The sequence below is a fragment of the Oryctolagus cuniculus genome, chromosome 9, assembly GCF_964237555.1.
Source record: "Oryctolagus cuniculus chromosome 9, mOryCun1.1, whole genome shotgun sequence".
Classification (NCBI taxonomy): Eukaryota; Metazoa; Chordata; class Mammalia; order Lagomorpha; family Leporidae; genus Oryctolagus; species Oryctolagus cuniculus.
In genome coordinates, this window is record NC_091440.1 from 137084798 (window position 1) to 137112681 (window position 27884).

Consider the following 27884-nt stretch of genomic DNA (forward strand, 5'->3'; position numbering starts at 1 on the left):
GAATATTCCTCAGTTCCGAGATTATGGACTTCTGTGTCCTCGGTGTTAAGCTGTACTTTCTTCTTTTGCAGAACTGTTGTGCTGATGAAATGGCAGTAAAAGAGAACGGCTGTACAGGAAAACCCAGAGCTTCCGTACTTAGAGAGTTGAGACTTCTTAAAGCCCACCTTTGAAAGGTCAGCCATGCCAGACCCCCGCCTGTCAGACTCCTCTTGCAACAGGGAGCAGTGAGCAGTGTGAGTGGCCGGCAGCTGGCCTCACTGCGAGAGGCCCTGCTCCTCAAGCCGCCACCCTCTCAGAACCTGAGGGCTGGACAGCTGAAACACCGAGTGATAAACACAGAACTGGTTGTCGTGGGTCGCAGCGGCCAGGGCTGTGCGCGGTGGGAAGGCTGTGTGGGTGTTTGGGGGCTACGGCGAGGGGGCCAAGGGAGACAGGAGAGCAGGCGATATGGGTGGGTGGGGGGTGTTTGTTTTTATTCCAAGTTCTTGTCATGCACAGAGCATTCTCAGTACTAACACAAGTGAGGTGCACAGTGTGATCAAGATGATTTTTTAAAAAGATTTATTTTTGTTTATTTGAAATACAGAGTTACAGAGAGAAATAGAGAGAGGTCTTCTATCCACTGGTTCACTCCCCACTGGGCACAGTGGCCGGAGCTGAGCTCTGGGTCTCCCACATGGGTGCAGGGGTCCAAGGACTTGGACCATCTTCTACTTCCCCAGGCCATGGCAGAGAGTTGGATTGGTAGAGGAGCAGCCGGGACTTGAACCGGTGCCCTTATGGGATGCCAGCGCTTCAGGCTGGGGCTTTAACCCCCTGCACCACAGCACTGGCCCCAGATAAAGATTATTTAAAAGGTGAGTGTGACATGCCCTACACATAGGAATACTCATCACGAGTGGGTACTGAGCCACAAGACTGCCCACGGGAAAAGGGGCAGGGGAAGGGAGACAGCCCTTGGCAGTGCCTCCAGCCGTGGTCTGTGGTGAAACAGGTAGAGCCCCTCCCCGCTGTCTACCTCCTTTGTGAGTTTGGGGCGGTACCTCTCCAGGCGTGAAGCCACCTGGGAATACATGGCACCTGCACAAGTCCTGGATGAAGCCGATGCATCCTGGGAGAGGGGCCGTTTTGATGGGCAGATAGGAGGATGGAATTACACATGGGACAGGGGGTAGGGGTGACTTGCCGGCACCACCAACTCATAGACTTACCTAGCCCCCTTCCTGACTACCTAGCCCCCTTCCGGAACTGAACCCAGCTGAAAAGTTGGGCTCCTTGGGTGAATCGCGGGCTCACTAGAGGGCGCTCCGTGGACTGAGCGCCGCAGCTGCGTCCACCGCCGCCGCCCAGTCAGTTCTGCTGCACACCTGGTCCCAGTGAAAGCCGCATGGCCAGGAACGAATTGTCTCCCCCTACGCAGAGCTTTTGAAGAAACTATAAAATCGAGCTAACAAGCGCTGGCGATCAGTGCGTGAGAGCCAAAGGAGAGTGTTGGAATTCTCAAACTCATTCATAGGCCAGCAAGGGTATTTTTGTTTGAGACCACGGAGTACCACTGCCTTCCAGCAGAGGGAGGCAGAGGGCTGAGTGACTGGACTCCACGAGAAAATCACATCTAAATACAGTCGTAGTCTCTGCATGTTCACCGCACCAGCTCCTGTGTCATTGTTTGCCTCCGTGATTGGGCAGCTTTGTCAGTGTGGCTGTGTGAGTCATGCTCAGAGCTCAGAGTGCGTGGCTGTGCGGGCATGAGCGCCTGCAAACCACCTGTTCCAGGTCTCCATGTGTGACTACACCTGAAAAACATGTAGTGCCGAAGGTGGGTGCTAGGGAAACCTTGATTGGCAGATAAGCCACTCTTCACTGCCCTTACCTCTCTGACACTTAGGACACCTGGCACTTTGTAATGCAATTCCACGCAGAAGGACGTCGTAGAAGGGCTGAGTGGGAGAGGCCACGGCTCTAGTGCAGGCTGCTGTTCTTGGTGGGCGGGCCTGGGCCTGCCGTCCCTGGACCATCGCAGGAGCCTGCTCCCGTGGGGCTGGGCAGTCGTCTGCAGAGGGCTGAATTCTTGGGCTGTGAAGATCAAGTGGAAGCAGGTCCTGTGAGTGAGCTGTGACGCAGGAAGCAGGAGGAGGTATGAAAACCCAGGTGAGCTGGAGGCCGCTGCCTCCGAGTGGCTGAGCAAGGGGCAGGAAGCGGCCCTTGGGCCTTCTCTGCGTGGGCCAGTTCTGGCTTAGCTGGAGATGGACACGCAGGCTGGCCACCCCGGCACCAGCGCCTGCCTTCCTTGAAATTCAGAGTCTGCAGCCAGGTGTGTTGGGGCCTCCAACAGAGTATTTCAACTGAAATGCTGGTTGAAAGCCAGATGGAGCATTTTACTACTGATTTTGGTGAGTTTGTCGACACCAAAGAAAGTTTGCTACAAAGTTCCAAAGGGACTTTTACCTAGAGACCCCATTGAGATGCAGGGTGAGGTGGTCTTCCTTCAGCCGCTGAGTACGGTGCTGGGGGGCATCTCTGAGCCCAGCCACACAGGTTTGCTGCCTGCCTGCTGCTGGGGGAGTGAAGACCCACAGGGACATCGCTGCGTATCTAAGACATCAGTGCGCCGGCAGCTTGGCAAGTGGGAGCCCGGAGGGCTGCCTGGGCCCAGGTGTCTGTCTGCCGTGACTCCTGGTGCTGACTGGTGCAGGAGCAGGGTTGTTACTGATGGGTGATCACCTGCTGGAGAGGTCGGGAACTGCGCGTGTGGTGTTGGGCATCTGTGAGCCGCTGGGCGTCCTGTGTCAGCAGCTGAGGCCAAATCCTGAGAATTAACGCTGCGCCTTAACCCCACCCGCACAGCCTGGGGAGGAAGGCTTAGGACGGGTGTCCTAGGGAAGCAGTTGTGTTCAGGGTCGGTGAGGGCGCGTTAAAACCAAGAAATGCTGAGGCTGCTCTTGGCAAAGCTGCTGGGCTCACACTTAGAACTTGGAGGTGCAAGGCAGAGGTGTTTCCTGGAGGCCCTCCTGTGTTGGCTGCAGGGGATGAAGAAGCTGACATGCCTGATGGGGCCTGGAAGGGGCACACGGCACCCAGTTGACTCGGGAATAGAGCAAAATGAGAGCAGGAAGATGCAGGCATACCAGTGATTGTCAGAACTGGAACCCGCAGTCAGCCCACAAGGACTGCGGGTTCCTGTGAAGGGAGAGGAGCAGCACTCCTGGTGCCTGCCACCTTCCAGACGGACGGTTCTCTGTGCCCGATAGACACCTGCTCTGTCAGCTCCATGTGCACCAAACCCCTAGACAGAGCTGCAGCTGACTGAGAGCATGTGCACACTGCTCCTGTGTAGACACTGCTCCTGTGTGCACCTGCTCCTGTGTACACACTGTGCCTGTGTAGACACTGTTCCTGTGTACACACTGCCCTGTGTACACACTGTGCCTGTGTAGACACTGCTCCTGTGTGCACACTGCCCTGTGTACACACTGTGCCTGTGTAGACACTGCTCCTGTGTGCACACTGCTCTGTGTACACACTGCCCTGTGTGCACACTGCCCTGTATAGACACTGTGCCTGTATAGACACTGCCCTGTGTGCACACTGCCCTGTGTAGACACTGCTCCTGTGTGCACACTGCCCTGTGTACACACTGTGCCTGTGTAGGCACTGCTCCTGTGTGTACACTGCCCTGTGTGCACACTGCTCCTGTGTAGACACTGTGCCTGTGTGCACCTGCTGCTGTGTACACACTGTGCCTGTGTAGACACTGCTCCTGTGTAGACACTGTGCCTGTGTGCACCTGCTCCTGTGTGCACACTGCCCTGTGTACACACTGCTCCTGTGTGCACACTGCTCTGTGTACACACTGCCCTGTGTACACACTGTGCCTGTGTAGACACTGCTCCTGTGTGCAACTGCTCCTGTATAGACACTGCCTGTGTGTACACTGCTCCTGTGTAGACACTGCCCTTTGTGCACACTGCCCTGTGTGCACACTCCTGTGTAGACACTGCCCCGTGTATACACTGCTCCTGTATATACACTGCCCTGTGTGCACACTACTCCTGTGTAGACACTACTCCTGTGTGGACGCTGCCCTGTGTGCACACTGCTCCTGTGTAGACACTGCCCTTTGTGCACACTGCCTGTGTGCGCACTGCTCCTGTGTGGACACTGCCCTGTGTGTACACTGCTCCTGTATAGACACTGCCTGTGTGCACACTGCTCCTGTCTAGACACTGCTCCTGTGTACACACTCCTCCTGTGTAGACACTGCTCCTGTGTGCACACTGTACCTGTGTAGACACTGCTCCTGTGTAGACACTTCTGTGCTTGCCAACTCCCTCTTTTCATACCATTCAGAATCTTTGTGGTGTAAATTTGATATCACTAATCCAAGAAGATATTTATTTTGAAACACCCATTATTTTATATACCACTAAAAAAGCTGCCAATTTAGCTGTGCAGTAACACTCTTCATCATTCAGATTTTAAACTGATGCCCACTAAATGAATTGTGAGCCTTGTGACACAGAGAACCTTATGTACTGACACACGTCGGTAGGGACGCACAAGCAAGACACATTGCACAGGACACTTGCAGAATGCTGCCCGAGCAGGGTCCAGCTCCTCCAGGGCTGATGGTGCTTCCCACACAGTGCCATTGTGCATCAGGAGTATCCGCAGTGTCGCATCACTTTTCTTAAAGAAACAGTGCTTGTTAAATAAATACACTGCTTGATTACCTCAAAGAACATCCATCAAGCCACTCCATGGCCAAGAAAGGGAATCCCTGCAATACCCAAAAGGCCATGCACTCCTCCCAGGCACTGCTATTAGCCTGTTCTCACAGATTTGTCTGCCAGTACTGCATCATTACAGATGAGTATGTCAGTACGCTGTCATTGCAGATCAGTCTGTGAGCAGCACATCCGTATAAATGGTATTTCAGTAGCATGTTATTACAGGTCAGTGTTTCAGTAATGTTTATCATTACATGTCAGTAGTATATCAGTATAGATCAATACGACAATGGCATATTATAGATGATATCAACAGTATATCTAAATATGTCAACAGTATATCATTAGGGATTGATGTCAGTAGTATATTGTCAACTTATAAGTCAATAGTATATCATTACTATTGAATCTAAATATCACTGGTGTATCATTATAGATCATTATGTCATTTGCTTATCATTCTATCTGAACACTTCAATAATGTCTCCTTAGACGTCAATATGTCAATCATGTATCATTATAGATTGATGTCACTAATTTGTGACATAGATCAGGATATCACTAGCATACCATTATAAGCATTATAGATCTGTATATGAGTAGCCTATCACTATAGATCACTGTGTCATTAGCGTATCATTAGAAACCAGTATGTCTGGCAGATTGCCTGATAGTGGTACTCACGTAAGTGCATTCCTTTAGTACACGTTCCTTTGTTTCTGACTTTTTGTGCCTAACCTTAGGTTGTGAGAGGTGTCCTTGTAGTTGGCACAGTGTGTCCATTCTCACTGCTATGTAAGATTTCATTGTATAACTGTACACCATTGTGTTTGTCCATTCTCTAGTTGATGAACAATTGAGTTGTTTCCATTTTTTTCCACTACAAATAATGCTGTGATGAATGGTCTTGTGTACATGTCTTTGTGAATTCACGTATGTGTATAAATTCAGGAGAGGAAATCTTGTGTATGTTCCTTTTTTTGTTTGTTTGTTTTTGTTTTTTTTTTTTTTTTGAGTTGTATTTATTTGAAAGGCAGAGTTACAGAGAGGCAGAGGCAGAGGGAGAGCGGGAGAGAGAGGTATTCCATCTGCTGGTTCACTTCTAAAATGGTCACAGCAGGTGTAGCTGTGCCAATCTGAAGCCAGGAGCCAGGAGCTTCTTCCACGTCTCCCATGTGGATACAGGGGCCCAAGCACTTGGGCCATCTTCCACATCTTTCCCAGGCCATAGCAGAGAGCTGGATCAGAAGTGGAGCAGCCAGGACTCAAACTAGCACCCAAGTGGGTTGCTGGCACTAGAGACAGCAGTGTTACCCGCTACGCCACAGCACTGGCCCCAGTCTTGTGTATTTGCAACTTTAGTAAATAATGTCAACAGTTTTCCAAAGTAGTTTTATCAATTGACATTCAAATTAGTAGCTTATGATAATTTCTTGATCTTCCGGAAGATTGTCAACTTGATAAAGCAATCACAATTCCTTCCTCAACTATATTTTATCAAATGTCAGTGTACTGTGAAAATAATCTCTGTTCTTACTGTTTGACTTTTCAGATTTAAATAGACTTGTAAATACCTGTTTGAAGAATCATAAAGTCATGAAATACAAGAATACTGGTCGTATCTGTTTTTTATTAATGACATGTTCAGTTTGAGTTGATGAGTAATGTTCTTAAATAGCACAATTCAAAAACCATGAGTCAGCGTGGACTGGTGTGTACATGCACACACACACACACACACACACACACACACACCAGGAGTGGTGCAGAAGAAACAGACTGAAGTTAGAAAGGGTGAAAAAGATAAAAGGTGTGATGTCCTGCTTTCTCCCCCTTTTTGGGGGGACTCTTTTTGAGCCTGACTTTTTTCTTCACATTGTAACTTCCGTGTCTCTTAGGTCTTGTATGTTTTCTCGCTTTGCATCTCTGTGGTGACTTATTTTTAGTGTTTTGGGTCTATGTCCGGGTCACAGGTCACCCTGGGCTTTCCTCCAAGCCATGTCAATGACGTGCTTACAAACTGGTCTGTCCCCTTTGCCGGGGCAAGCGCGAGCCTCCTGTGCGTGTGAATGGGACGCTCTCAGCCACTGCGCTCTGGGAGGCTCCTGCTGGGTGGCCACTGCCCCACACGCGTGGCCTGACCTGTGTGCAGGGGTCTGAGGAGAAGATCGCCAGTGTGCATGGACATTCCCGCCAAACCGTGGGGCCTTTCGGGAGAGCGACAGGGAGGGGCGCTGACAGCGCAGTTTTCTCATTCTCCAAGTGGCTCTCGTTGTTCTGAGGTTCGTGCAGTGCATACTTGTGGAAGATCCTGCCGCTGATCCGAGACGCTGGCGTCACACTGCTTCATTAAACACGGTGGCTGTGCTGTGCTTCCCACAAGCAAGGTGTGTTCCCCTACTCTTAGTTCTGTGCATTTCTTTCCCATCAGTGTTCAACAACAAGTGGCCTGGGAATGCTGATAGTTCCTAACTTTTTATCCTGCCTCACTGTAAAACAGCAGACAGTGCATCAGTGAGCTCAGTCTCCAGGACCAAACTCCAATCCGTTCAGCCTGGGGCAGAGCCTTTTCTAAACCTTGTGCTGGGTTTTAAAAAATTGATAGAGGCAGTCTGCTGGTTTTTTTTTTTTTTTTTGACAGGCAGAGTTAGAGAGACAGAGAGAACGGTCTTCCTTCCGTTGGTTCACCCCCTAAATGGCTGCTACGGCCAGCGCTCTGCGCCGATCCAAAGCCAGGAGCCGGGTGCTTCCTCCTGGTCTCCCACGCTGGTGCAGGGCCCAAGCACTTGGGCCACCCTCCAGGCAGTCTGCTTTTAAGCATTTGTTTTGTTTGATGTTGTTTTGTATCATAGATGTGAGGTCTTAGAGGTGTAGAGCATATATATATATACACATATATGTATATGCATATATATATATATGTTGAATCAAGCAATGTTAAAATTTATTGGTGGAACTAAATATTTTCATCTTCCTGTTATAAAAATGTGGATGTCATGAGACAGAGAAAGGCCAAGGATCGCAGGGGGCTGAGGAGACGTGAGAGCTCGAAGCAGAGGTCACCTCAGCACATCTGGGACCAGGAAGATGCTATCAAGGGCACTATTAGGAAAACTGGTGAAAACAAGATAAGAGCTAAAGTCTAGGAGGCAGTGTGGTGAAATGCTTTCCTCTCTGTTGTTGTTAGATAATAGATGCCAGACCAGGGGCAGCTGGAGGGTAGAGAGTAGATGTAAACATGTGTGACGAAAGCCAGACTGAGTGCTGGGTGCCAGGCTGAAGCCGGGAGCCTGGAGCGGTCTCCGGGTCTCCCGTGTGTGTCAGGGGCCCGCACACTCGGGACGACTTCTACTTTCCCAAGTGTGTGAGCAGGGAGCTGGATCTCTAAATCACAGTGCTGCCCCCGTCAAATATTTAAATAAACTTCCACAAGCCTTCCCAGAACCCGAAGAGAGAGCACTAACCAGTTTGTGGTAAGAGGCTAGAGTTTCCATATCAAAACCTGACAAAGATACCCAGGAAAGAGAACTATAACCCATATAGATGTGGAAATCCTCAAGAAAACACCAGCAAAACAAATTCAACAATATGTGAGAATTATTCATGTTCACCAGGCGAAATTGATCCCAGGGTTGGTTTACCATGTGAGAATCAATCCATGTTGTATGCCTTATTGAAATACGGAACAAGTAAACAACCTCAGTAGATGCAGAAAATGAATTCTATGAAATTTGATACTCATGATACTAAAAGAATACCAGGAAACTGAGAATGGAAAGGAATTTTCTTAAAATGATGAAGAAACGGAGAAATTGGAACCATAACAGCACTGATGGGATAGCAAAATGATGCAGGTATTTGTGAAATAGCCAGGTGTCCTTAGAGTGTCCAGTACAACTCAATTACCATAATCCCTGCTATTCCAGTCCGTTTACAGTGCCAAGAGAATGGAAAACACATGACCACACAGTGTCCACAGCAGCATTGTTCATAATAGCCCCAAAGTGGTTCACGTACAAGGGTGGTGTGGTTCACACAAGGCTGATGTAGTTCATGTACAAGGCTGGTGTGGTTCATACATAGGCTGGTGTGGTTCATACACAGGCTGGTGTGGTTCATACATAGGCTGGTGTGGTTCATGTACAAGGCTGGTGTGGTTCATGTACAGGCTGGTGTGGCTCACATACATGACTGGTTTTGTTCACGTACATGGCTGGTGTGGTTCACGTACATGTGGTTCACGTACAAGGGTGGTGTGGTTCATGTACAAGGCTGGTGTTCATGTACAAGGCTAACGTGATTCATGTACAGGCTGGTGTGGCTCACATACATGACTGGTTCACATACATAGCTGGTGTACATGTGGTTCATGTACAAGGCTGGTGTACATGTGGTTCATATACAAGGCTGGCATGGTTCACCTAGAAGGCTGATGTAATTCATGTACATGACTGGTGTTCATGTACAAGGCTGGTGTGATTACCGTATGGGGAATTCTCCCCTCCCCCACAGAAGGCTGGCTGGGCCCTTCGGTTGTTGGGGCCGAGCCTTCAGGGCACTTGTGTTTTCCGCTGGCTGTTCGCAGAGGAAGGCTGGTGCCCGGTGTGGGGAGCAGGGCGGCTGTGCACGTGGCGTGAAGACACCACGTGGGTGCAGCGAGGCAGGCTGTGGCCCTGTGAGCGTCGGGGTTCTGAGAGCTCAGCCCAGCTGTGTGACCGCACGCTGAGAGGATGCTTCTGGTGGGCAAATACCATTTGCCAGGAACAGCAGCCCTTAGCGAGGCACTCCGTGTTCTCTCGGTTGCCAGGAGAGAGGCTGGCAGAGAGGGCTGATCTGTGCCCTGTGCTGGGTTTGCTTCCCTTCTCTGGCATCAGGAAGCCGAGGAAAATGACCACGCTGTGTAGAAAGAGCTGGCTGTCCCTGTGTGTCAGTGCCTTCCGCGTACTGGCACTTGCTGTGCTTCTGTGTTCTCGCTCCTGTGGTGCGGCCTTGTAGACACTGTTCAGAAGCCACTCCACTGTCACAGAGAGAAAGGGGAGCTTGCAACACCTGCCGTCTCCAGCAGCCAGCGGCTTTCCCTTCTGCCTGCAGCCTCTCTACCCGCAGACAAGGCAGCTGCTAACTCACACGGACCAGTGGTTGTTTCTGGACACGATATTGTCAGAAGCAGTTTGGGCTAATATTTGTCCTCACAGGAAAAGAGTTGAGCCCAGGTTATTTTTAAGAGGGACCTGGTCACCTGTTTTTACAGAAGGGGTCACAGCTCTGCTGTGACGTAGGCACTGGGACTGTAGCGCACAGTACCCGGTGGGTGGTTCTCAGGAAGGCTGGTGGGGGAGGCGTGGCTGTGGTCAGCTGCACCGCACTCCGCCCAGTGACCCTGACTCACAGCACTGACCGGGGATTCCCAGTGTCAGTGTGTTACTGTAGTAGACATGGAAGCAGACAACCATCCTCACAAGGTGGGGGAAGTGGCACCAATCTTGTGTATTTTACCTTTTTTCTTATGTTGGATTTTCAGGATACTTGTTGTGTCTTTTAAAAGTTCTGTATTTGAAAGGCAGAGCAACAGAGAGAAAGAGAGAGGGAGGGAGAGGGAGAGGAAGAGAGAGACAGAGACTTTCCACCTGCTGGTTCACTCTAAAGCCTCACAATGCTGAAGCCAGGAGTAAGGAACCCCATCGAGGTCTCCCCGAAGCGGGCAGGGCCCAGGAAACTGGACCATCCTCTTCTGTTATCCCAGTGCATTAGCAGGGAGCTGGGTGGGAAGTGGGACAGTTGGGACTGGCACTGGTGTGCTGACTTGGGATGTGGCACCGCGGGCTGTGGCTTAACCCATGACACCACACACTGGGTTCTCAGGATCATTCCGACCTTCTGCCAAGGAAGGGGTTGGGATCATTTTCACTGCAGTGATGCTGAGCTAAGACGTGGAAAAGCCATTGTGCAGGAAAGGGCAAATGGAAAGTTTATTAATAACCAGTCTGAGTGGCTGCTTGGACGAGAGCTCAGAAGACAACACAGATGAATAACACCCTGAGACATGTGAACGCTCCAGCGGCAACTTGAGAAGCCATAAATGGTACAGCTGCCACTCCGGGGCGCCTGTGCGTCTGTACAGAACGGGCACGACCAAGGCTCCCGGGGCCTGTGGGCAGATTGTCAGAATGACCACCAGAGCTCCGGGGCGCCTGTGCGTCTGTACAGAACAGACACCACCACGGCTCCCGGGGCCTGTGGGCAGATTGTTCTTCCTTGTTCATCTACACCTTTACAGTGTGATGTTGCAAAGCCTCTCTTCAGGAGATGAGCTGTACCGCCCTTCAAATAAGGGGCAGTCACAATACCTTGGCCACTTAAGAGACTAAGGCTTTGGGGCTTGCTTCTTGCTGAATACCTTAGAACCCCACGACAGCCCCAGGTGGACATCCCAAGCTAGCCCACGGAAAGGTAGAACGGGGAGCGCTGGCCAGTGGCCTGCCAGCCTCCAGACTCGGGTGAAGTTGTCCAAGATCACGTACTCAACCTCAAGTGCGTCAGCTTTTCGTAGACACAGCCAGCCAGGAAAGATCAGATAACCTTGGCCAGGCCCAGGGCAGCTGTCCAGCTGATTCATCCAACCGTGAGCCAAGTCAAGGGGATTAAAATGTTCCTACATTGAGTGCTTATCTGTGGCTGGGTAGTCACCCCCAGAACTAACAGATGAAAACATCAGACATTGGCACCTGCCTTCTCTAGGTAGGGACCCAGGCACAGGAAGTGTGGGAGGCTTTGTCTCAAGGCTCACATCACAAGGCTGAATGCCGTGGGCATCTCAGAACTTGACCGAGAGGCTCACTCCAGTGGCCTCTGGTAGACCTCAGGTTCTCTGGGCTGTCAGCCGGAGGTGTCACTGCTGGGTACGGGGGCCTCTCCCCAGAGCTACTTCCAGGATGGCAGCTGGCTGTCTCCAGTGTGAGACCCGAGCAGGAGGAGATGGGAGAACCCCCAGGGCCGGGGAGACTTTCAAGGCCTGCGCTTGGAAGTGACATCTCATTACTGCTACCAAGTGCATGTGTCAGCAGTGAGTCACCAAGTCCAGGGTGTTGCACTGGGGGCTGCTCGCCTCTTGTACGCTCAGAACAGACTGGGCTTCTTGTAGCCATGGAAACACCACATCCATTCTACACTCGCTTACGAGGTCACTACAGCTTGCCTTTTTTTGCAAGCCCAACCAATCATGACCAGCCCCTCACTTGTGCAAATCAGGAATGCATTTACTGTAGATGCACACCCTCTGAGTGCCAACCATTGACCTGGTCTCAGCCGCGTCGCCACCCAGACGCGGTGATGCCGGCCCACTCGTGGTGCATGTCCAGTCCTGACCCCACCCGCTCTGCCGAGTCAGCCACGACCCTGGCTTTCTCTCCACTTCTTGGAGATGCTCACAATCCAGGAGATGCTGTGTTGGGCCACGGAGTCTGAGCAGTAAGGTTCCAGCCGCCATGGCTGTGGATCGCAGATCCATCACAAGTCTTGTGGGTGGAGCCCTGACTCACTGGCGTGGGGACGGGAACCTGGAGACCGCAGACTTCTGGGAGCTGCCGGTGTCGTGAGTTGAGGTTGGCTTGCACTCGTCACACTGCACTTTGCCGTCCTGTTAACGTCCGGAATCTTCGGCGGCTTGGGTGAGCCTCGAGGAGTCTGTCGGGCATTCTGGGTGCTCAGCCTGCTTGACCGTCTTGTTGCCCTGGGAATGGCACGCACCTCCACGTGGCGGGTCTGGAGGAGACTCGGGGCACAGGCCCTGGTTTGCTTCTGTGAGTTGTGACGGCTGTGGGTCTGTGCTGTGCCTGGGGCCCTTTCCTGTGCTTGCTGTCCTGCCCAGAGCTCCAGTGTGGTCATTCTGGTGTCCTGTGCCCGTCCTCCTGACGAGCAGCATTTCTGACACTCAGGTTTGCTGCTTGCTGGCCCATTCCCAAGCAGCCGCAGAGGCAAGCAGGCCGGGTCTTCCATCCAGGTGTGCAGGATTCCAAGTGCGGCCTCACAGATGTGGGCAGTCAGCCCACCGGAGACCACCGCCCCACTAGAGGCTGGACCCAGAGAGAAGGAGGGAAGCAGAAAGCAAGGTGTTTATTGGTTCCTTGGTCAAGAGTGGTGTCCAGCCAGTGGACACAGGCACTGCCCTCAGAAGTCCAGCTCCTGGACCCCTGCCACCTCTGTCCTTTCCTGTGGCTCCTTGTTGGTTGAGAAGTTGGGAGGTGCAGCTTAAACATGACACAGCGCCCAGGGCGGGTGCGGGGCAGCGGGGACCGTGTTGTGGGCAGATTCAGGGGGAGGCTACATTGTAGTGCCAGCAGGGCCTGCGCAACTCCAGGAGCTGAGATGAGAGAGCATTTTGTGGTGAGATGCAAACAGCCGTGCTGGCCGGCTTGGGGGCTTACTGTGGCCCTCTTCTACCTGCTGCCGAGGCCTAGTATCGTGACCACACAAAGGCCAAGCTAAGTCTTCTAGGAAAACGCGCCATGGTCTCTTCTTGGGCGGCAGAGGGAGCTGTCAAAGTTGTTTCCAAGTGGCTGTGATCTGGTCTGAGCTGCTGAGGGGAGGGGACGGGGGCCAAGGCTGTTAGGAGCCGTAGGGTTTGGGCTGAGTCCTGGGGTCTCACAGCCATGCCCCTGTTTCTCCATCTACAAGCCGAGCTGTAAGACCCCAAGGTGTTTGAAGAACGCACGGTAGGAAGCCAGGTCCTTAACTGCTCAGTGTCCTGTGAGGCAGAAGTGAAGCCGTCTCAGTCTGGGCCATTGAGGGGTGAACCCACCCATGGGCCGTGGTGGTCAGTGTTGAGGCTGTTGGTTTCTTCTAGCACAGTAGCGCATCCAGCTGACCGAGGACCCCGGGCCATGCATGGGCTGCCAGGACAGGGGTGCTGGGAGGCCAGGCCGTCGGCTGTGGGCACTCTGGTGAGGTAAACTTGCTCCGTGCCCTCGGATCCGCACAGGGAAAGGCCACACTGCCTTCTGTGTCAGTGCTAAACTGTGCTGCCCTCAGGGTGTGCGCTCTGGAGTCTTTCTGCTTCCTATCCTCTCCATCTGTGAGTGTGCAGTGCTGCTGTGAGCGCCCAGGGCTCCCCAGAGAGATCAGAACCTGCTGGCCAGGGCACAGGCCCTAGCAGGAGGGCTTTGGTTACAGCAGCTGGTCGGAGACCCTTCATTCCTGGTGTCAGGGGCTGCGCTGAGTCACCTTGCCCAGGAGATGGGGCCCTGGGGACTGGGGGTGTGAACACCCACCGGCGGGTCCTGGGCAGTGGCTTTGTCTGCACGCCTGAGTCAGCGAGCACTTGATTCAGAGTGCTCAGAGCCAGGCCCAGAAGTGCGTGTCTGCCCTCTAAGGCGTCCACCCTCACGCCGATGCCGTAAGGGGTGCAGAGGCAGGTGCTCGGGGCACACAGGCAGCCTCGCTGTGGGCCTGGGCCCAGGGCTCTGAGAGGCCGGGTCAAAAACCCCGCCCCACCCTTGGCCCTGAATCACACATCGCCCAATAAGTCTTGTACTAATGCTGGTTGTGAAGTTGTGGAGTGCAGCCTGCCAGAGCCACAGTGTGTGTGCATGTGTGTGTATACAGACACAGATGTGGACACATACAGGTACACGTGTACACATGCAGAAGCACATATGGACACGTGCTCACAGACTCACACTTGCATGCTCACACACGGTCCCCTCCTAGTGTCTTCTCTTTGCTGAAGAATGAGGTCTGGGTTCTAGCATTAGATGCCCGTATGTTTTTCCTCCAAACCACAGGGACCCAGTGTTTCTCGTACCAGGTTTTCAGAGGTCAGGGGTGTTAATTCCAGCTGCCTGTCTCTTGCGAAGAGCTCCGAAGGTCCATTTTTTGTGGAACAGGCTGTGTCTCCTGCATCCAGAACGCTCGCATGGAGAAGTGTCTGGATTTGGATATTTTGGGTCTGGGGGTATTTGCATATGATCCGTATCCACCTTGCACATCATTATATGCAGTATTTTAAATAGTTTTGTGCATGAAACAAAGCTTCATGGTATGGGATTTTTTTTTTTAAATTTTTATTTTTTTTGACAGAGTTAGACAGTGAGAGAAAGAGACAGAGAGAAGAGGGAAAGGTCTTCCTTCCATTGGTTCACCCCCCAAGTGGCCACTACGGCCGGCGCTGCGCTGATCTGAAGCCAGGAGCCAGGTGCTTCCTCCTGGTCTCCCATGCAGGTGCAGGGCCCAAGACTTGGGCCATCCTCCACTGCCCTCCCTGGCCACAGCAGAGAGCTGGACGGGAAGAGGAGCAACCAGGACAGAATCCGGGGTGCCGGCGCGCAGGCAGAGGATTAGCCAAGTGAGCCGCGGCACCGGCCGGTATGGGGTTTTCCACCTGTAGCGTCATGCTGGTGCCCAGAACATCTCCGACTTTGAGTTTTAGTGATGCTGTAAATGCCAACCCAGTCTCCTCTCCTCTCCTCGCCTTTTGATTCGCTCAACTCAGAGGCGCCCTTGAGGCCAGAGAAGCCAACATTCGCTGCGTTCCCACCACTGTGGGCACCGAGCAGTGGACATTCACGCCCCAGTCCAACGCGGTGGTCCCCGTTGCCAGAGACCAGGCCCGCCTGGCCAGTGACGGGCACGAGGGTACCTCCCCCAGAGCACTTGTGCCCTCCAGACACTGGCCCACCCTTGAGCTGCGTGCTGTTGGTGGGAGCCTGCAGCAGGCCCTCTGATGGCAGGAGTCGTGTCCCTGCTGTGCCCAGCCTCGTCCTCTGCACCTCAGTCAGTGAGTAGTTAGTTTGTGTGATTGGGTGAGGCTGAGCGAGGACCAGGGAGGCAGCCTCCAAGGAGGAGACAGGCCCTCGTCTGCAGCTCCAGCACCTCTGCCGGGTTCCCTCCACTGCTGGGCCTCGTGGGAAGGAGGAGGTGCACTGAACATGCAGGTGCGTGCCTTAGCCAGCAGGAGAGGCAGCTCCTGCGCTCAGACGTGACAAGGGCCCCAAATACGTGGTGTCAGCACCATGCAGCCTGCACACCTCGTGACGCCCGGGCGTGTGGGACCTGCTAGGGAACACAGAAACCTCTGAGCCGTCTGTGGCAGACCCCGGAGAACACTGACGCAGCTCGGCTGGAGTGTGGCTCGGCTGCACGTTTATCCTGTGCCACGTTGTTGCCAAGCGTGTCGCCAGCCTGTGCCTGCTGGGTGCTGTCTGCAGGGCCACAGGATGGGGGATCCAGGGACTGTCCCCCATGGCTGGACCCCAAGGTATCGAAGGGGAGCGGAGGGGATGGAGGAAGATGTCTTCCCTCTGCACTGCCTGTGCTCTCGGAGATGTGCATTGGGTGACGCCGTCTCCAGGGCGACACTGGGAGGAAGGGAAGGAGCTGGGGAGGGCTCCGGGCAGGGGTGTGAACCCCTCAGAAGGACCACGTGGGCGGCGATGGACCAGCAGAGGGGCCGCTGCAGCAGTTCTCTGAGTGGCGCAGACACGGCGGTGCTGGAGGAAAGCTGAGACTCACGGACCCGGGCAGTATCGGGGGCTGTCCTGTCTGCAGGCGAGGGGGCTGGGTGGACAGCGCTGACACCCGGGCAGTATGGGGTGGGGCTGGGTGGACAGCGCTGACACCCGGGCAGTATGGGGTGGGGCTGGGTGGACAGCGCTGACACCCGGGCAGTATGGGGGGGCTGGGTGGACAGCGCTGACACCCGGGCAGTACGGGGGGGGAGCTGGGTGGACAGCGCTGACACCCGGGCAGTACAGGGGAGCTGTCCTGTCTGCAGGCGAGGGGGCTGGGTGGACAGCGCTGACACCCAGGCAGTACAGGGGAGCTGTCCTGTCTGCAGGCAAGGGGGCTGGGTGGACAGCACTGACACCCGGGCAGTATGGGGGGGGGCTGTCCTGTCTGCAGATGAAGGGGGCTGGGTGGACAGTGCTGACACCCGGGCAGTATGGGGGGCTGTCCTGTCTGCAGGCGAGGGGGCTGGGTGGACAGTGCTGACACCCGGGCAGTATTGGGGGGGGGCCTGGGTAGACAGTGCTGACACCCGGGCAGTATGGGGGGGGCTGTCCTGTCTGCAGATGAAGGGGGCTGGGTGGACAGTGCTGACACCCGGGCAGTACGGGGGAGCTGTCCTGTCTGCAGGCGAGGGGGCTGGGTGGACAGCCCTGACACCCGGGCAGTATGGGGGGCTGGGTGGGCAGTGCTGACACCCGGGCAGTATGGGGGGGGAGCTGGGTGGACAGTGCTGACACCCGGGCAGTATGGGGGGGGCTGTCCTGTCTGCAGATGAAGGGGGCTGGGTGGACAGCGCTGACACCCGGGCAGTACGGGGGGCTGTCCTGTCTGCAGGCGAGGGGGCTGGGTGGACAGTGCTGACACCCGGGCAGTATTGGGGGGGGGCCTGGGTAGACAGTGCTGACACCCGGGCAGTACGGGGGGGGGGGTTGGGTGGACAGTGCTGACACCCGGGCAGTATGGGGGGGGCTGGGTGGACAGCGCTGACACCGGCTGCAGTACAGGCTCTGGCAGCAGCTGGGGGGCGGGGGTCCTGTGTCCAGGGCCCTGAGGTCTGTGTGCATCCCTGCTGACAGCCCAGGCTCTTGCTCATTCTGGCCTTGCCCCGCCCTTGTCTCATCCCACAGCCGGGAGGGCTGCAAGCTGACGTGGAGCCTGGGACAGCACCTGCCACTTGCTGCCGTCTCCGCCTCAGCTGCTGCACGTCCCTGGGTCCTCCCCCTGCGCTACCGCGTTCCCCTTGCCACCAGAGCCCTTCACTGACGTCTGCACCTTCTAGGACCACACTGTCCACTGTTTCCCTAGGAAACGCCGCGTGCGCCCCTGGCAGTCTGTAAACGCAGGATGTGCAGGCCCGCTGCGTGCCGGCCGCCCACAGCCTCCAGCCACGAAGTGTCTGTGGATGGTTTGCTGGCATTTTGCGTCTGTCCGTGAGAGAGATGGATTTGCGGCCGACAAAACGGGGATGTTCTTGGCAGTCTTGGGTGTGAGAGCGGGGAGTGTTCGTTGCTCCTCGTCTCTTCATGAGAGTTTGTATGAGCGGGTGGAGGAGTGCACAGGCGAGAATCCACGGGCGGGGGCTGTGTGTGTCGGGGTGGAGTGATGAGAACTCAGTTTTTATGTAAGATTCTCACGTAGGTTAGAAAAGGGGGTTCCTGTAGTGTCTAGACACTTGAAGGGAGACGTTGACTTACATGCTAACGATAAACAAAGCTGTTACAACCCAGCATCGGGGAACTGAGCGTGGGTGACCGGGTGTGAGCCGAGGCTGCCACAGAGGGTGCGATTCGCGGCTTCCGCCTGCCGCGTCTGTGCCAAGGGTGACTCGGTTTTCTTCATTCTTGAGACGGCGATTTCCGACGGTGACCGTGACCTCACGTAGCAGAATGTCCGGCTCCTGTGTCGAGGGGCCACGTGCTTACTACAGCAGCCTGTGCTCCCAGAAGCTGTGACCGGGCACGGCGCCGGGAGGTGTCCCCTGGGGAAATCCGCGTCGTTGCCGAACTCCCCGGAGCTGACACTGTAGTTGAGAACAGTCGCTCAGCCTGGGCGAGGCCCAGCTTGGGGTCCTGTTCCACGTTGGAGGTCTGGCATCCGGCCTCACCTTAAACATGTCACCTATGGGGACTCCTGGGCTGCTCTGACCACAGGAGCAGGAGCCCAGCACATGTGGTTCGTCAGATCATCAGAAAGAACGTGCATGTGCAGACGTCTGTGGGGAGCTGGGGCGTGGGCAGAGTTCGTGGCGCCCCCTCCCCATTCTGCGGCCCTCCTCGGCCTCCGTCGTTCACCCGTGCTTTGACCAGGGCCCTTCCTCTCCGGGAGGGGTGCAGGCTTCGCAGAGCACCTGCCCAACCCAGGCGAGCGTGAGGCTGTGCGTTCCAGGAGCGGCTCCGAGGATGGCGGCGCCATGACGGTGGGCTGCCGTGGACCAAGGGCTTGTGGTCTTCACCACACGTTTGCTCGGAACCTTCCCTCTGGGCTGCACGCTGCTCGGCTGGCAGAACCCGGGGACCAGCGCGTGACCTCCTGGGCCTCACAGCGTGCAATGCCTGTGAGGTCGGGGCTGTGGAGCCTTTCAGTAGCGGCTCTGTGCCTTCCAAGGGGTCTCGCACAGGGCTGGGGTGTGGAGGGGAGCTAGAGCGAGGTGCTGGGGACTCTGCAGGAGGGCTGGGCACTGCTTTCCTGCCTTGTGGCTGGCACCAGGTGGGGGGGGTAAAGGAACAGTCCTCTGGAAGCTGAGACGCAGGGGCCAGCGCCCTGTCCGTGCACCGGGCAGGGTGGAGGGGTTGGGGCGGCCCAACACCCTGGGGTCAGGAGGAGAGAAGGATGGTCGCTTGCGTCCCTGAGCTGGCCAGCCCGGCGGGGCCTGTGCCTGGAAGTCACCAGCAGGTGGAGCCTCAGCGCCGCATCTCCTGCCCTGGACCCTGAGGGCAGGTGTCTGTCTGAGTAGGTTAACGATACGTTTCCAAAACGTTCAAAAGAATTGTAAGCTTAATTGGTAAATTCAGTCTCATAAATATGTGTATAAGATACTCATATATCCTGAATGTAGGCTGAAAGACACGATCTGGGGAACTCTCTGAGCTCCAGGGCTAGCATTGGCCTGGAGGTCAGGGCTCCCACATCCCACACTGCAGGGCCTGGGTTTAAGTCCTGGCTCAGCGTCCTGCAAAATGTGCACCTGTGAGGTGACGCCAGGTCATCGGGTCCCTGCCACTCACAGGGAGACCTGGGTGGAGTTCCCTGCTCCCAGCCTTGGCCTGGCTGTTGCAGACATCTGGATCGTGAACCAGCAGATGCTTCTGGGTCTTCTGTCCTCCTCTTGAATGAATGCATACATACACACATAAACCCTGGAAGAAGAATATTCTTGATTTACCCCCATTTTCTCTGAGCTTAACGGTGTTTGAATACCTGTGGAGAGATTTTTTATGAGCAAAGCCAACAGAACAGGCCATTTGAAAAGTACCAGTAAGTGGCCGGCTCTGTGGCGTAGCAGGTTAAGCATCTGCCTGTGGCGCTGGTGTCCCACATGGGCGCTGACTGCTCCATTTCTGATCCAGCTCCCTGCTGTGGCCTGGGAAAGCAGTAGAAGATGCCCAAGTGCTTGGGCCCCTCACCCACATAGGAGACCCAAAGAAGCTCCTGGCTCCTGGCTCCTGATCAGCCCAGCTCCAGCCATGGCAGCAATTTGGGGAATGAACCAGTGGGTGGAAGACCTCTCCGTCTGTCTCTACTTCTCTCTGTAACTCTTTCCAATAAATAAATCTAAAAAAAAAAAAATACCACTGGGAGGCCATAGCCCCCTAGGCCAGTCACCCCCTCAGGCAGCCATGCCCTTGACCGGGCATCAGGTATCTCAGGGGAGCTCTGTGTTTGCAGGATGCACCTGTGGTTTGTGTCCTCTCCCTGCTTAAGATACTCTGTCCATCATCTGCAGTGGATGCACATTCGCTGTTTCAAGTTGGTGGCCTTTAAACATAGGGCTATCAGTGGATGGGTTTGTGGACTGGTCTTTTGGCAAGTTGGGGGCATCTCGCTGCTGGGCCCGTTGCTACACGTGGGCTCCCTCTTGGGGTGCACCGCCACTCACTGGAGGGAGATGCTGCCGACAAGTGGCCGAAGCAGGAGGCTCAGTTCACCTCCCCGGCGGCAGCTCCGAGTTCAGCTGCCAGCGATGCTCTCAGTGACGTATGCCTTGCCCATCCTCGTCCCCGCCTCCTCGTCAGCCCTTCTCTCTGGCCCGTGAGTACTGGGAACATATGCGGACAGAATTCGCATCACTTTCGCCTAATGAGCATTCTCTTTCACGTGCGTTGGTGACTTGGATATTCTCTGTGAGTTGCCAGCTGCATCTTTGATCCATTTGAAAATTGGGGCTGTGTGCCTAGCTTCTGTGGTCTTGGGAAGACTGGTCCTCAGTTACCCTGTCCCGACGCAGCCGTGGCCTGGTGTGATGTGAACCTCAGTTATCCTGTCCTGACGCAGCCGTGGCCACGTGTGATGTCACCTCAGTTATCCTGTCCTGACGCAGCCGTGGCCAGGTGTGATGTCCACCTCAGTTATCCTGTCCTGACACCCTGTGGCCTGGTGTGATACCACCTCAGTTATCCTGTCCTGACGCAGCCGTGGCCAGGTGTGATGTCCACCTCAGTTATCCTGTCCTGACGCAGCCGTGGCCATGTGTGATGTCACCTCAGTTATCCTGTCCTGACGCAGCCGTGGCCAGGTGTGATGTCCACCTCAGTTATCCTGTCCTGACGCAGCCGTGGCCAGGTGTGATGTCCACCTCAGTTATCCTGTCCTGACGCAGCCGCGGCCACGTGTGATGTCCACCTCAGTTATCCTGTCTTTACACCCCGTGGCCTGGTGTGATGTCCAGGTTAGGAAGCTTCACTGAGCAAGCAGTAAGTACTCTATCCCGTCTCTATCACGTCGCGGGGGCGTGGTGTTGTCGCTTACTAAGATGTCTGGAAGAATTCTCTGATGAAGCCGTCTGAGCCTGGGATTGACCTGGTTGTTTTCAGGTGACAGATGCAGTGTGCCCCACAAGCATCAGTGTGTAGGCATGCAGGATCATGTTGGTGATCCTTCCTAGTGTGCGTGTGAAAGCTACACGGTGACTGTTCAGTCTGTCTCCAGGCCACCGCTGTCGCTCTCCCATTGCTGTCTTAGAGCGTCCACTGGGACTTGTGGGCACTTCTCTGGCTGCGGTTCTGTTCCTGTCGTTGTCCTCTGCGACACACTTTCCCCACTTGCTCTCCGCGCAGCCAGCCGTCCCTCCTGGCAGCCGTGTCTGTCTGTCTGCATGGCAGTTTGCCGTAAGGACAGCGTTGGCAGCCCCCTGTTCCCCGTGGGATTGCCCCGTTCCGTGAGCCTGTTAAAACCGTTTTCTGGTCTTACTCGCACACCTTCTGCGCTCTAAATGTAGTCTCCAAATAGTCGCAGATGCAGCTCTCCACTCTGGTAGGTTCTGAACTCTGTTCCGGCACACCGGGTGTGTCCTTGGTGCCGGCTGGGTCGTCATCTCGGCCGCGGCTGTGCAGGGTTCTGTGAAAGGCGAGGTTGTGTGTCATGGAGCTGAGCTGCCCATTTCCACGTGATGAGAGTCAGCACCCAGGGATGTTGCTGGAGCCTCCGTCACGCCCTGCACTCGTGTTTCTCCCGGTTCTCCAGATCGTGGCTGCCTGTGCGTGCCTGTGTGTTTCTGTGTGCACATATTCATGTCCACTTAGCGGAAAGGTGGTGTGACAGAGGGAGACACGAACACATCTTCCATCCTCTGCTTCACTCCCCAGGTGCCTGCAAACTCTGGGCTGGGCCAGGCGAGAGCCTGCAACTTCCGGTCTCCCAAGTGGGTGCAGGGACCCAAGCACTGGGCTGTCCCCCACTGCCTTTCCAGGTGCCTTAGCAGGGAGCTGGCATTGCAAATGGGGACATAGCCCAGGGTGCACAACATATGAATCTCGAGCATAAGGCAGTAAGTGACCGCAGAGGAGAGTCTCAGCGGACCCCCTTACCGTTAGCGGTGCCTCTTGTCCTCAGTACTCTGTTGTGGCGGAGGCAAGAGGCGCGGAGTCACCACACAGACCCCGGGAGTCGGGTGAAAGCAGGCCTGAAGCGAGCAGCCCGCAGACTCTTTTATTTCAGTTACTACAACTGCTTATATAGCCAACACAGCCAGTCTGGTCAAGGGGTGGTCTATGCCCTAACGAATCACAGCCTATTGCCAGGCAGTTTCTGAAGCCATCCAATCACAGCCTGTTGCCAGGCAGTTTCCAAAGCCATCCAATCACAGCCTGTTGCCAGTCAGGCTCTGTTGTCATGTGGTTTCCGAAGCCATCCAATCACAGCCTGTTGCCAGGCAGTTTCTGTTGTCAGTGGCCATCTTGGCATGACCTTCTCATTGCACCACAGTACTCGGCTCTGATACCAGTGTGTTCTGTGGAGTTTGTACGTGGGGCTCAGTCCTCTTGTTCTCACCCTCCCTTTGTCTTCTGCTAAAGCCGTGCTTCTCATCAACGCGTGCTTCTGCAGGTGTTGAAAACCGAGTCCTGTGGTTCTTGTTTTGACCCAGAGAGTTGGTTCTGTTTGTATTCACTCTAACAGCAGTACCCTTAGGTTTACCCAGGACATCTTCAGATTTACGTTCGATTGGACCCGCACATTCTGCTTCTCCACTGTCAATCTTCCTCTTTTTTAAAAAATAAAGATTTTATTTATTTGAGAGGTAGAGTTAGTGAGAAGGAGAGAGGTCTTCCATCTGCTGGTTCACTCTAAATGGCTGCAACTGCCGGTGCTGAGCCGATCAGGAGCCAGGAGCTTCTTCCCGGTCTCCAATGCGGGTGCAGGGGCCCAAGGACTTGGGCCATCTTCCACTGCTTTCCCAGGCCACAGCAGAGAGCTGGATCAGAAGTGGAGCAGCCGGATCTCGAACCGGCGTGCATGTGGGTTGCGGGCACTGCAGGCGGAGGATTAACCTGGCACCCACCCCAGCCTCTCTTGCTTTGGTAAGGTGGTGTTGTCTACTCCCCTCTGGGCCGCTATCAGCCCGAGTCACTGCTGCCACTCTGGGAAAAGCTGCCCGACGGGTTAGTTATATTCACCCTCGCTTTCTGGTCTTTGTCCTGTGTCCCAGCTCTGCAGAGTGCTAACCCCCAAGGCCGTGCAGCACTCCCTCAGAGTTCCTCCTGCACGTCCACACCCCCACGTGTCCACCTGTGTCCATGGTGAGTCCGCGCGGGTCCGTCCGTGTCCGCCTGGTCTGGCTGCAGACCGGTCGGCCCCAGCACCACTCCAGCTTCCCGAGCCACCTGGCTTCCAGCACCTTAATCAGCACGCGTCCGCTGCATCGGGTGGGTTTGCTCTGCGTCTGCCTTCGACACCCAAGGTTTTAAGGTCCGTGTTTTTGCTCAGCCTGGGAACACTGCCGTGTGGGTCCCGAGACCCTGAGCGTGTGAGAATGCGCTCAGGCCTGCTGTGCCGCCCCCCACCCCGGGGTGTCACGCCCGCCCAGGGATGGGGAGCCCCTTGCCCTGGGCCCCTGCTGCATATCGCAGGCTCCTGCCTCCCTGAGGCGTGATTCCCGGAGGGCTGCTGGCTCAGGCTGCTCCCGCGGCGGTGCTGTGCGCCATGCAGGGGCCGTGGGGCCGTGTCAGGATTCCGCAGAAGGCGAAGGCAGGGCTGCCCCGTGGTCCCGCCCTGCCCGGCCGTGCCGCCCAGAGGTTCGCCCGCAGAATCCGCGGGAGACGAGGCCTTCCCGCACTGCGCGCAGCGGCCGGCAGGGGGCAGCAGAGTCCACGGCCGCCGGGAGGAGCTGGTACCCGCGCGGAGGGGAGAGGGCGCCCATCACTGTGGGGGACCGGCCTTGCAGAAGCCCCTCCCTGGGCTGTGGAGCCCAGACGCACGAGAGGGGAGCCCCTGAAAACCCCAGATTCCAACCTGGGGGCTCCCCTGTAGAAACCGCGGTGGGGGCCGGGGAGGGGCCAGCGCGCACCTGTGGGTGCGGGGGTCGCGTCCCTGTGTTCTACAGCCTGGGCCGCGCTGAGGGGCCGTGTGCCGAGCGGCCGAAGCCCCCAGTCCTGGCCACAACCAGGCGGTGCCTTCCCTGTCCCGCGCTCCTGCAGGGCTCCAGGGCTCGCCCGCGGACTCTGGCCCAGTGGGCGCTGCGGGGCTGGCGGGGGCTGGTGCCGGCCCTGCCTGCTGTTCGCTCCTGGGGGGGTGGGGTCTTCGTGGCCCGCGCTGCTGGGGGCTGGTGGGGAGGGGGTGCCAACGTGCCAGCGCCCTCGCTTTCCCCGGTTCCCGGCACACCGGGGTCCTCACTGCTAGCTCGCCTGATGCGTCCTCTTCCTCCTGCCTGCTTTGGGTTTATTCTCCCCTTTTCGGGGAACTGCCTGCCTGGCTTTATTTCCGATTTTACACCGAGTGCTGTGTTTCGCTGCTTTGCCGCAGGAAGAGTGTTTTAATGTCTGTGCGGCCTGCTTTCTCTGTGCTGGACCTCAGTGTCTGAGGTTTCTCGCCGAGGGTGGGGTCCTGGGGGGGCCCTGGGGCTGTGGCCGTCCTCATCCGCGCTGACAGTTCCCGGGGCGCGGCTCCCTCGGCCCTGGACTCGCGCCTCTGCTCTGGGGCTCTGGGGCTGTGGACTTGGCACCGCTGCTGCAGCCCCGCTGAGCGCTTCAGCTCAGGCATCCGCGGGGCGGGAGCTGTCCTCCGCAGCTGCTCTATCAGATGGCAGTGCCGCGCCTCCATTTCCTGTTCGTTTTGTGTCCGTGTCTTCCGTCCTTTTCATTTCAGCCTACCTTCCCACCAGACGTGAAGCACGTTTCTGGGGAAGAGCAGGTGGCTGGGCCGGCTGTCACTGGCGACTGGAGACCGCCTCGCCCGCGGCAGTTCCGGGCCGGCTCGGGTTGGGTTGTGCTGCCAGGAGCTCCTGGATCTAAGCTGACTGCATCCTAACTTGTTTATGGCGTTGGGGAGAGATCTCGTCACTCGTTCGTTCGTCTCTGCCATAGCTGCTGTCTCAGTCACTCTGGAGCGCTTTAAAAACTGGAAGATGGAATGTAAGAGCTTACTGTGGTGGAAGATTTGAAATTCGTGCGTACTAGGGATCTTCAAAACGTTCATGGGAAATCTCTACTGTGAAAACACATACATACGTTTCACATTTCTTTGGGCTCAAGTCAGGCTGCCTTCAGTCCCGTCCTCGGCCGACCGAGGTGCCCGTGCGCTCATTTCTTTGTTTTGCTGTGTGGTGCGAAGGCAGCCTCGGGGCTGGCTTCTTCCCACTCGATGACCTCGGCCGTGCTGGTGAGCACGCTGCGCGCTGAGCGGGGAAGACAGCCACAGGGGGTGCACCCGCAGAAGCTGAGGCCCCACACCCCTCCCACCGCACAGGCCTCCCAGGCTGCCCCGGCTGGGTGACAGGCAGCAGGAAGGGCTCCGCTGTGCTGGGGCCGCCTGTCTGCTGGTCTCCCGGCCACGAGGCAGGGCACTTAAGACGGTGGCGTTTCCCACCCGCTAGCCGCTCCTTAGATAAAGCCAGCTACGAGGCCAAGCGGACTCCACCGAGCGTTTGCAAGCAGGGAAGAAGTCTCCCATGCTCCAGACTTGCAAACACAGTGCACGATGGTGCGCACGCCGCTGCAGCTAGCCTGGCTCGGGGAGCACCCCGCGGACAATGCAGAGGCCTGCAGTCGGCTGGGGGAACGCCGGGTCTGACGGGGGCGAGAGAAGGGCAGAGGACCACTGTGCAAACGGGCAGACTGAATGCACTGTGTGGCCGCTGAACACAGGAAAGCCTTCCGCACTGTCAGACCCGTTTCATGCAGCCTGGAGAGGCTGTCCTACGAGACGCTGGGACAGGGAGCCTGGGGTCTCGTTGACGTCACTGGGGGACAGGACTGGAAGGGCCACGCGGGAGAGCTGCTTGGAGGTGTCCTCTGATGCCAGGCCTGCTGCGGCCCTGCGACCCGCACTCTCCCAGGCTCCCTCGTCTCCCACCCTCATCAGCCTGAAAAGAGACAGACGACTTCCCCCCACGCATTCCTGATGACGTAGCTGAATTAAAATCATCCCGGTCGGATGCTGGCCGAGCCAACATCAGATGGCCCCTGCTGTCTCGGTGCCGGTTACGGATCTCGGCTGCACGCCAGGGTGACTGGAAATGGAACTTAGACCTGTGCAAGGGAGGTAACAGCCAGGTGTTAGTCTGTCTCGTGTAGATGATGAAAGCTGTAACAACAGAAGAGCACATCGTGGTCATCTGAAGTCCATTTATTACATACCACTATACACTTCCCATAATAAAAAAGTCTCCCAGTACACTGAACCATCTTATAAATGAAGTAAGAAAATAAATTTCATGTGTTCACAAGTGGGATTAAATTAATCAGGCGTCTGCCCTGCCGGGCCCGTGACCTCCGGCCCTGAGCGTGCGCTGCTGCTCCTGAATACGGAGACAAGGGCAAGGCTGAGGGCCGCAGGGACGCGGCGCGAAGCGTGCGGAATACTTACAGGTATTCTTACAGCTCTCGACTGTTTGGATTCACCTTTAATATTTACTTAAATACATTCGGATTACACTTTCAGCATTTAGAAGACAGTGTTTCCACTTGGTTTGGACCCACTCTTGAGGGGACCCAGCATGGAAACACGACGTAAAGATGCTCCCAGGAGCAGCACTCGGAAGTCAGCTGTCCCGCAGGGCTCCGGCTTCCAGAAAGGAATACACGAAACAGCGGTTTCCCCAGCCGCCTTTACGACAATGTGAGATACTCATCCCAGGTTCCAGTCGCTGGCGGCACTACGAGATTCCCGCGAGCAGGCGGAACGTCCAAACCCGCTAGTGCACACCACAGCGGTGAGCGAGGGCGACAGCTGCCCGTCTCCGAAGCACTGGCGTCCGTGTTTTCCCGGGAGCCACTCGACGCTGCGCCACACGGCGCAAACGGCTCTCCAGGCTAAATGCAGCGAGTTCTGTTCTGGGCACTGAGAATTCCTGCAGACAAGGCACTTGCGTTCCCAGACACAGCGAAGCGCATCACTGAGCCGGACAGGCGCACGGCAGCGGCCTGGTGACGGCAGGGCGAGGCCACACCAGCTTCCCGCGCTGCAGTGCAGTATGCGTCCACGCCAACGCAGCGTGGCAGACGCGGGTGGGCACTGTTCAAGGAAAGGGGCCGCAGGGGCAGGCACTTCTGGTTCAGGCCGCGGCGCTGTGGGCGCCGAGTCAGTAACGTCCCGACGTGTGCCAGGAACCCTCTGGTGCATGAGCCCTGCGGGGACGGGCGGACACGCCTTGTTGGCCCACGTGCCGGCCCAGCGTCTGCCGCAGGAGCAGGTCACGAGACCGCACCTGCTCTCGCCCAGGGCAGAAGTAGAGAGCGCTTTGCCAGTGCGGTGACCGTCACTGGACCCTGCCGCGCTCTTCTCTCCCGCAGGTGTCTGGGCTGCAAGAGGGCGCGCGGCCTCCGCCCTCGGCTAGTGATGCCTGGAGGTGGGAGGGTTGTACACCCAGTCGATGACGATGAGGGCCATGCTGCCAATCATGAAGATGACCCCGGTCGCCAGGAAGATGACAGCCTGCGGTTCAGAGAGCAACGGTTAGGGAGCACCTGCCCTGCCCAGCCCTGCCCCCTTACAGCAGTG

The 27884-nt window shown here is 56.2% G+C and overlaps 2 protein-coding genes across 11 annotated transcripts in view; one reads left to right on the forward strand and one right to left on the reverse strand.

Moving 5' to 3' along the window:
* Positions 1-26984, forward strand: part of LOC138843915 (uncharacterized) — a 172608-nt gene extending 145624 nt beyond the window's left edge. Inside the window, exon 4 of one of the 2 annotated variants that reach the window (XR_011379119.1) lies at positions 25048-26984. The gene's annotated coding sequence lies outside the window, so the exon portion shown is untranslated. Of the gene's footprint in view, positions 1-71; positions 3651-25047 lie in introns of those variants that run through there. The other variant, XR_011379118.1, reaches the window with a different exon arrangement.
* SLC38A4 (solute carrier family 38 member 4) overlaps positions 26496-27884 on the reverse strand; it is a 91835-nt gene continuing 90446 nt past the window's right edge. For all 9 annotated transcript variants that reach the window (XM_070049726.1, XM_051851005.2, XM_051851003.2 and 6 more), the window contains one exon: positions 26496-27818. In XM_070049726.1, coding sequence (XP_069905827.1) covers positions 27717-27818 — 102 coding nt within the window. In that variant the 3' untranslated portion in view covers positions 26496-27716. The remainder of the gene's footprint in view (positions 27819-27884) is intronic.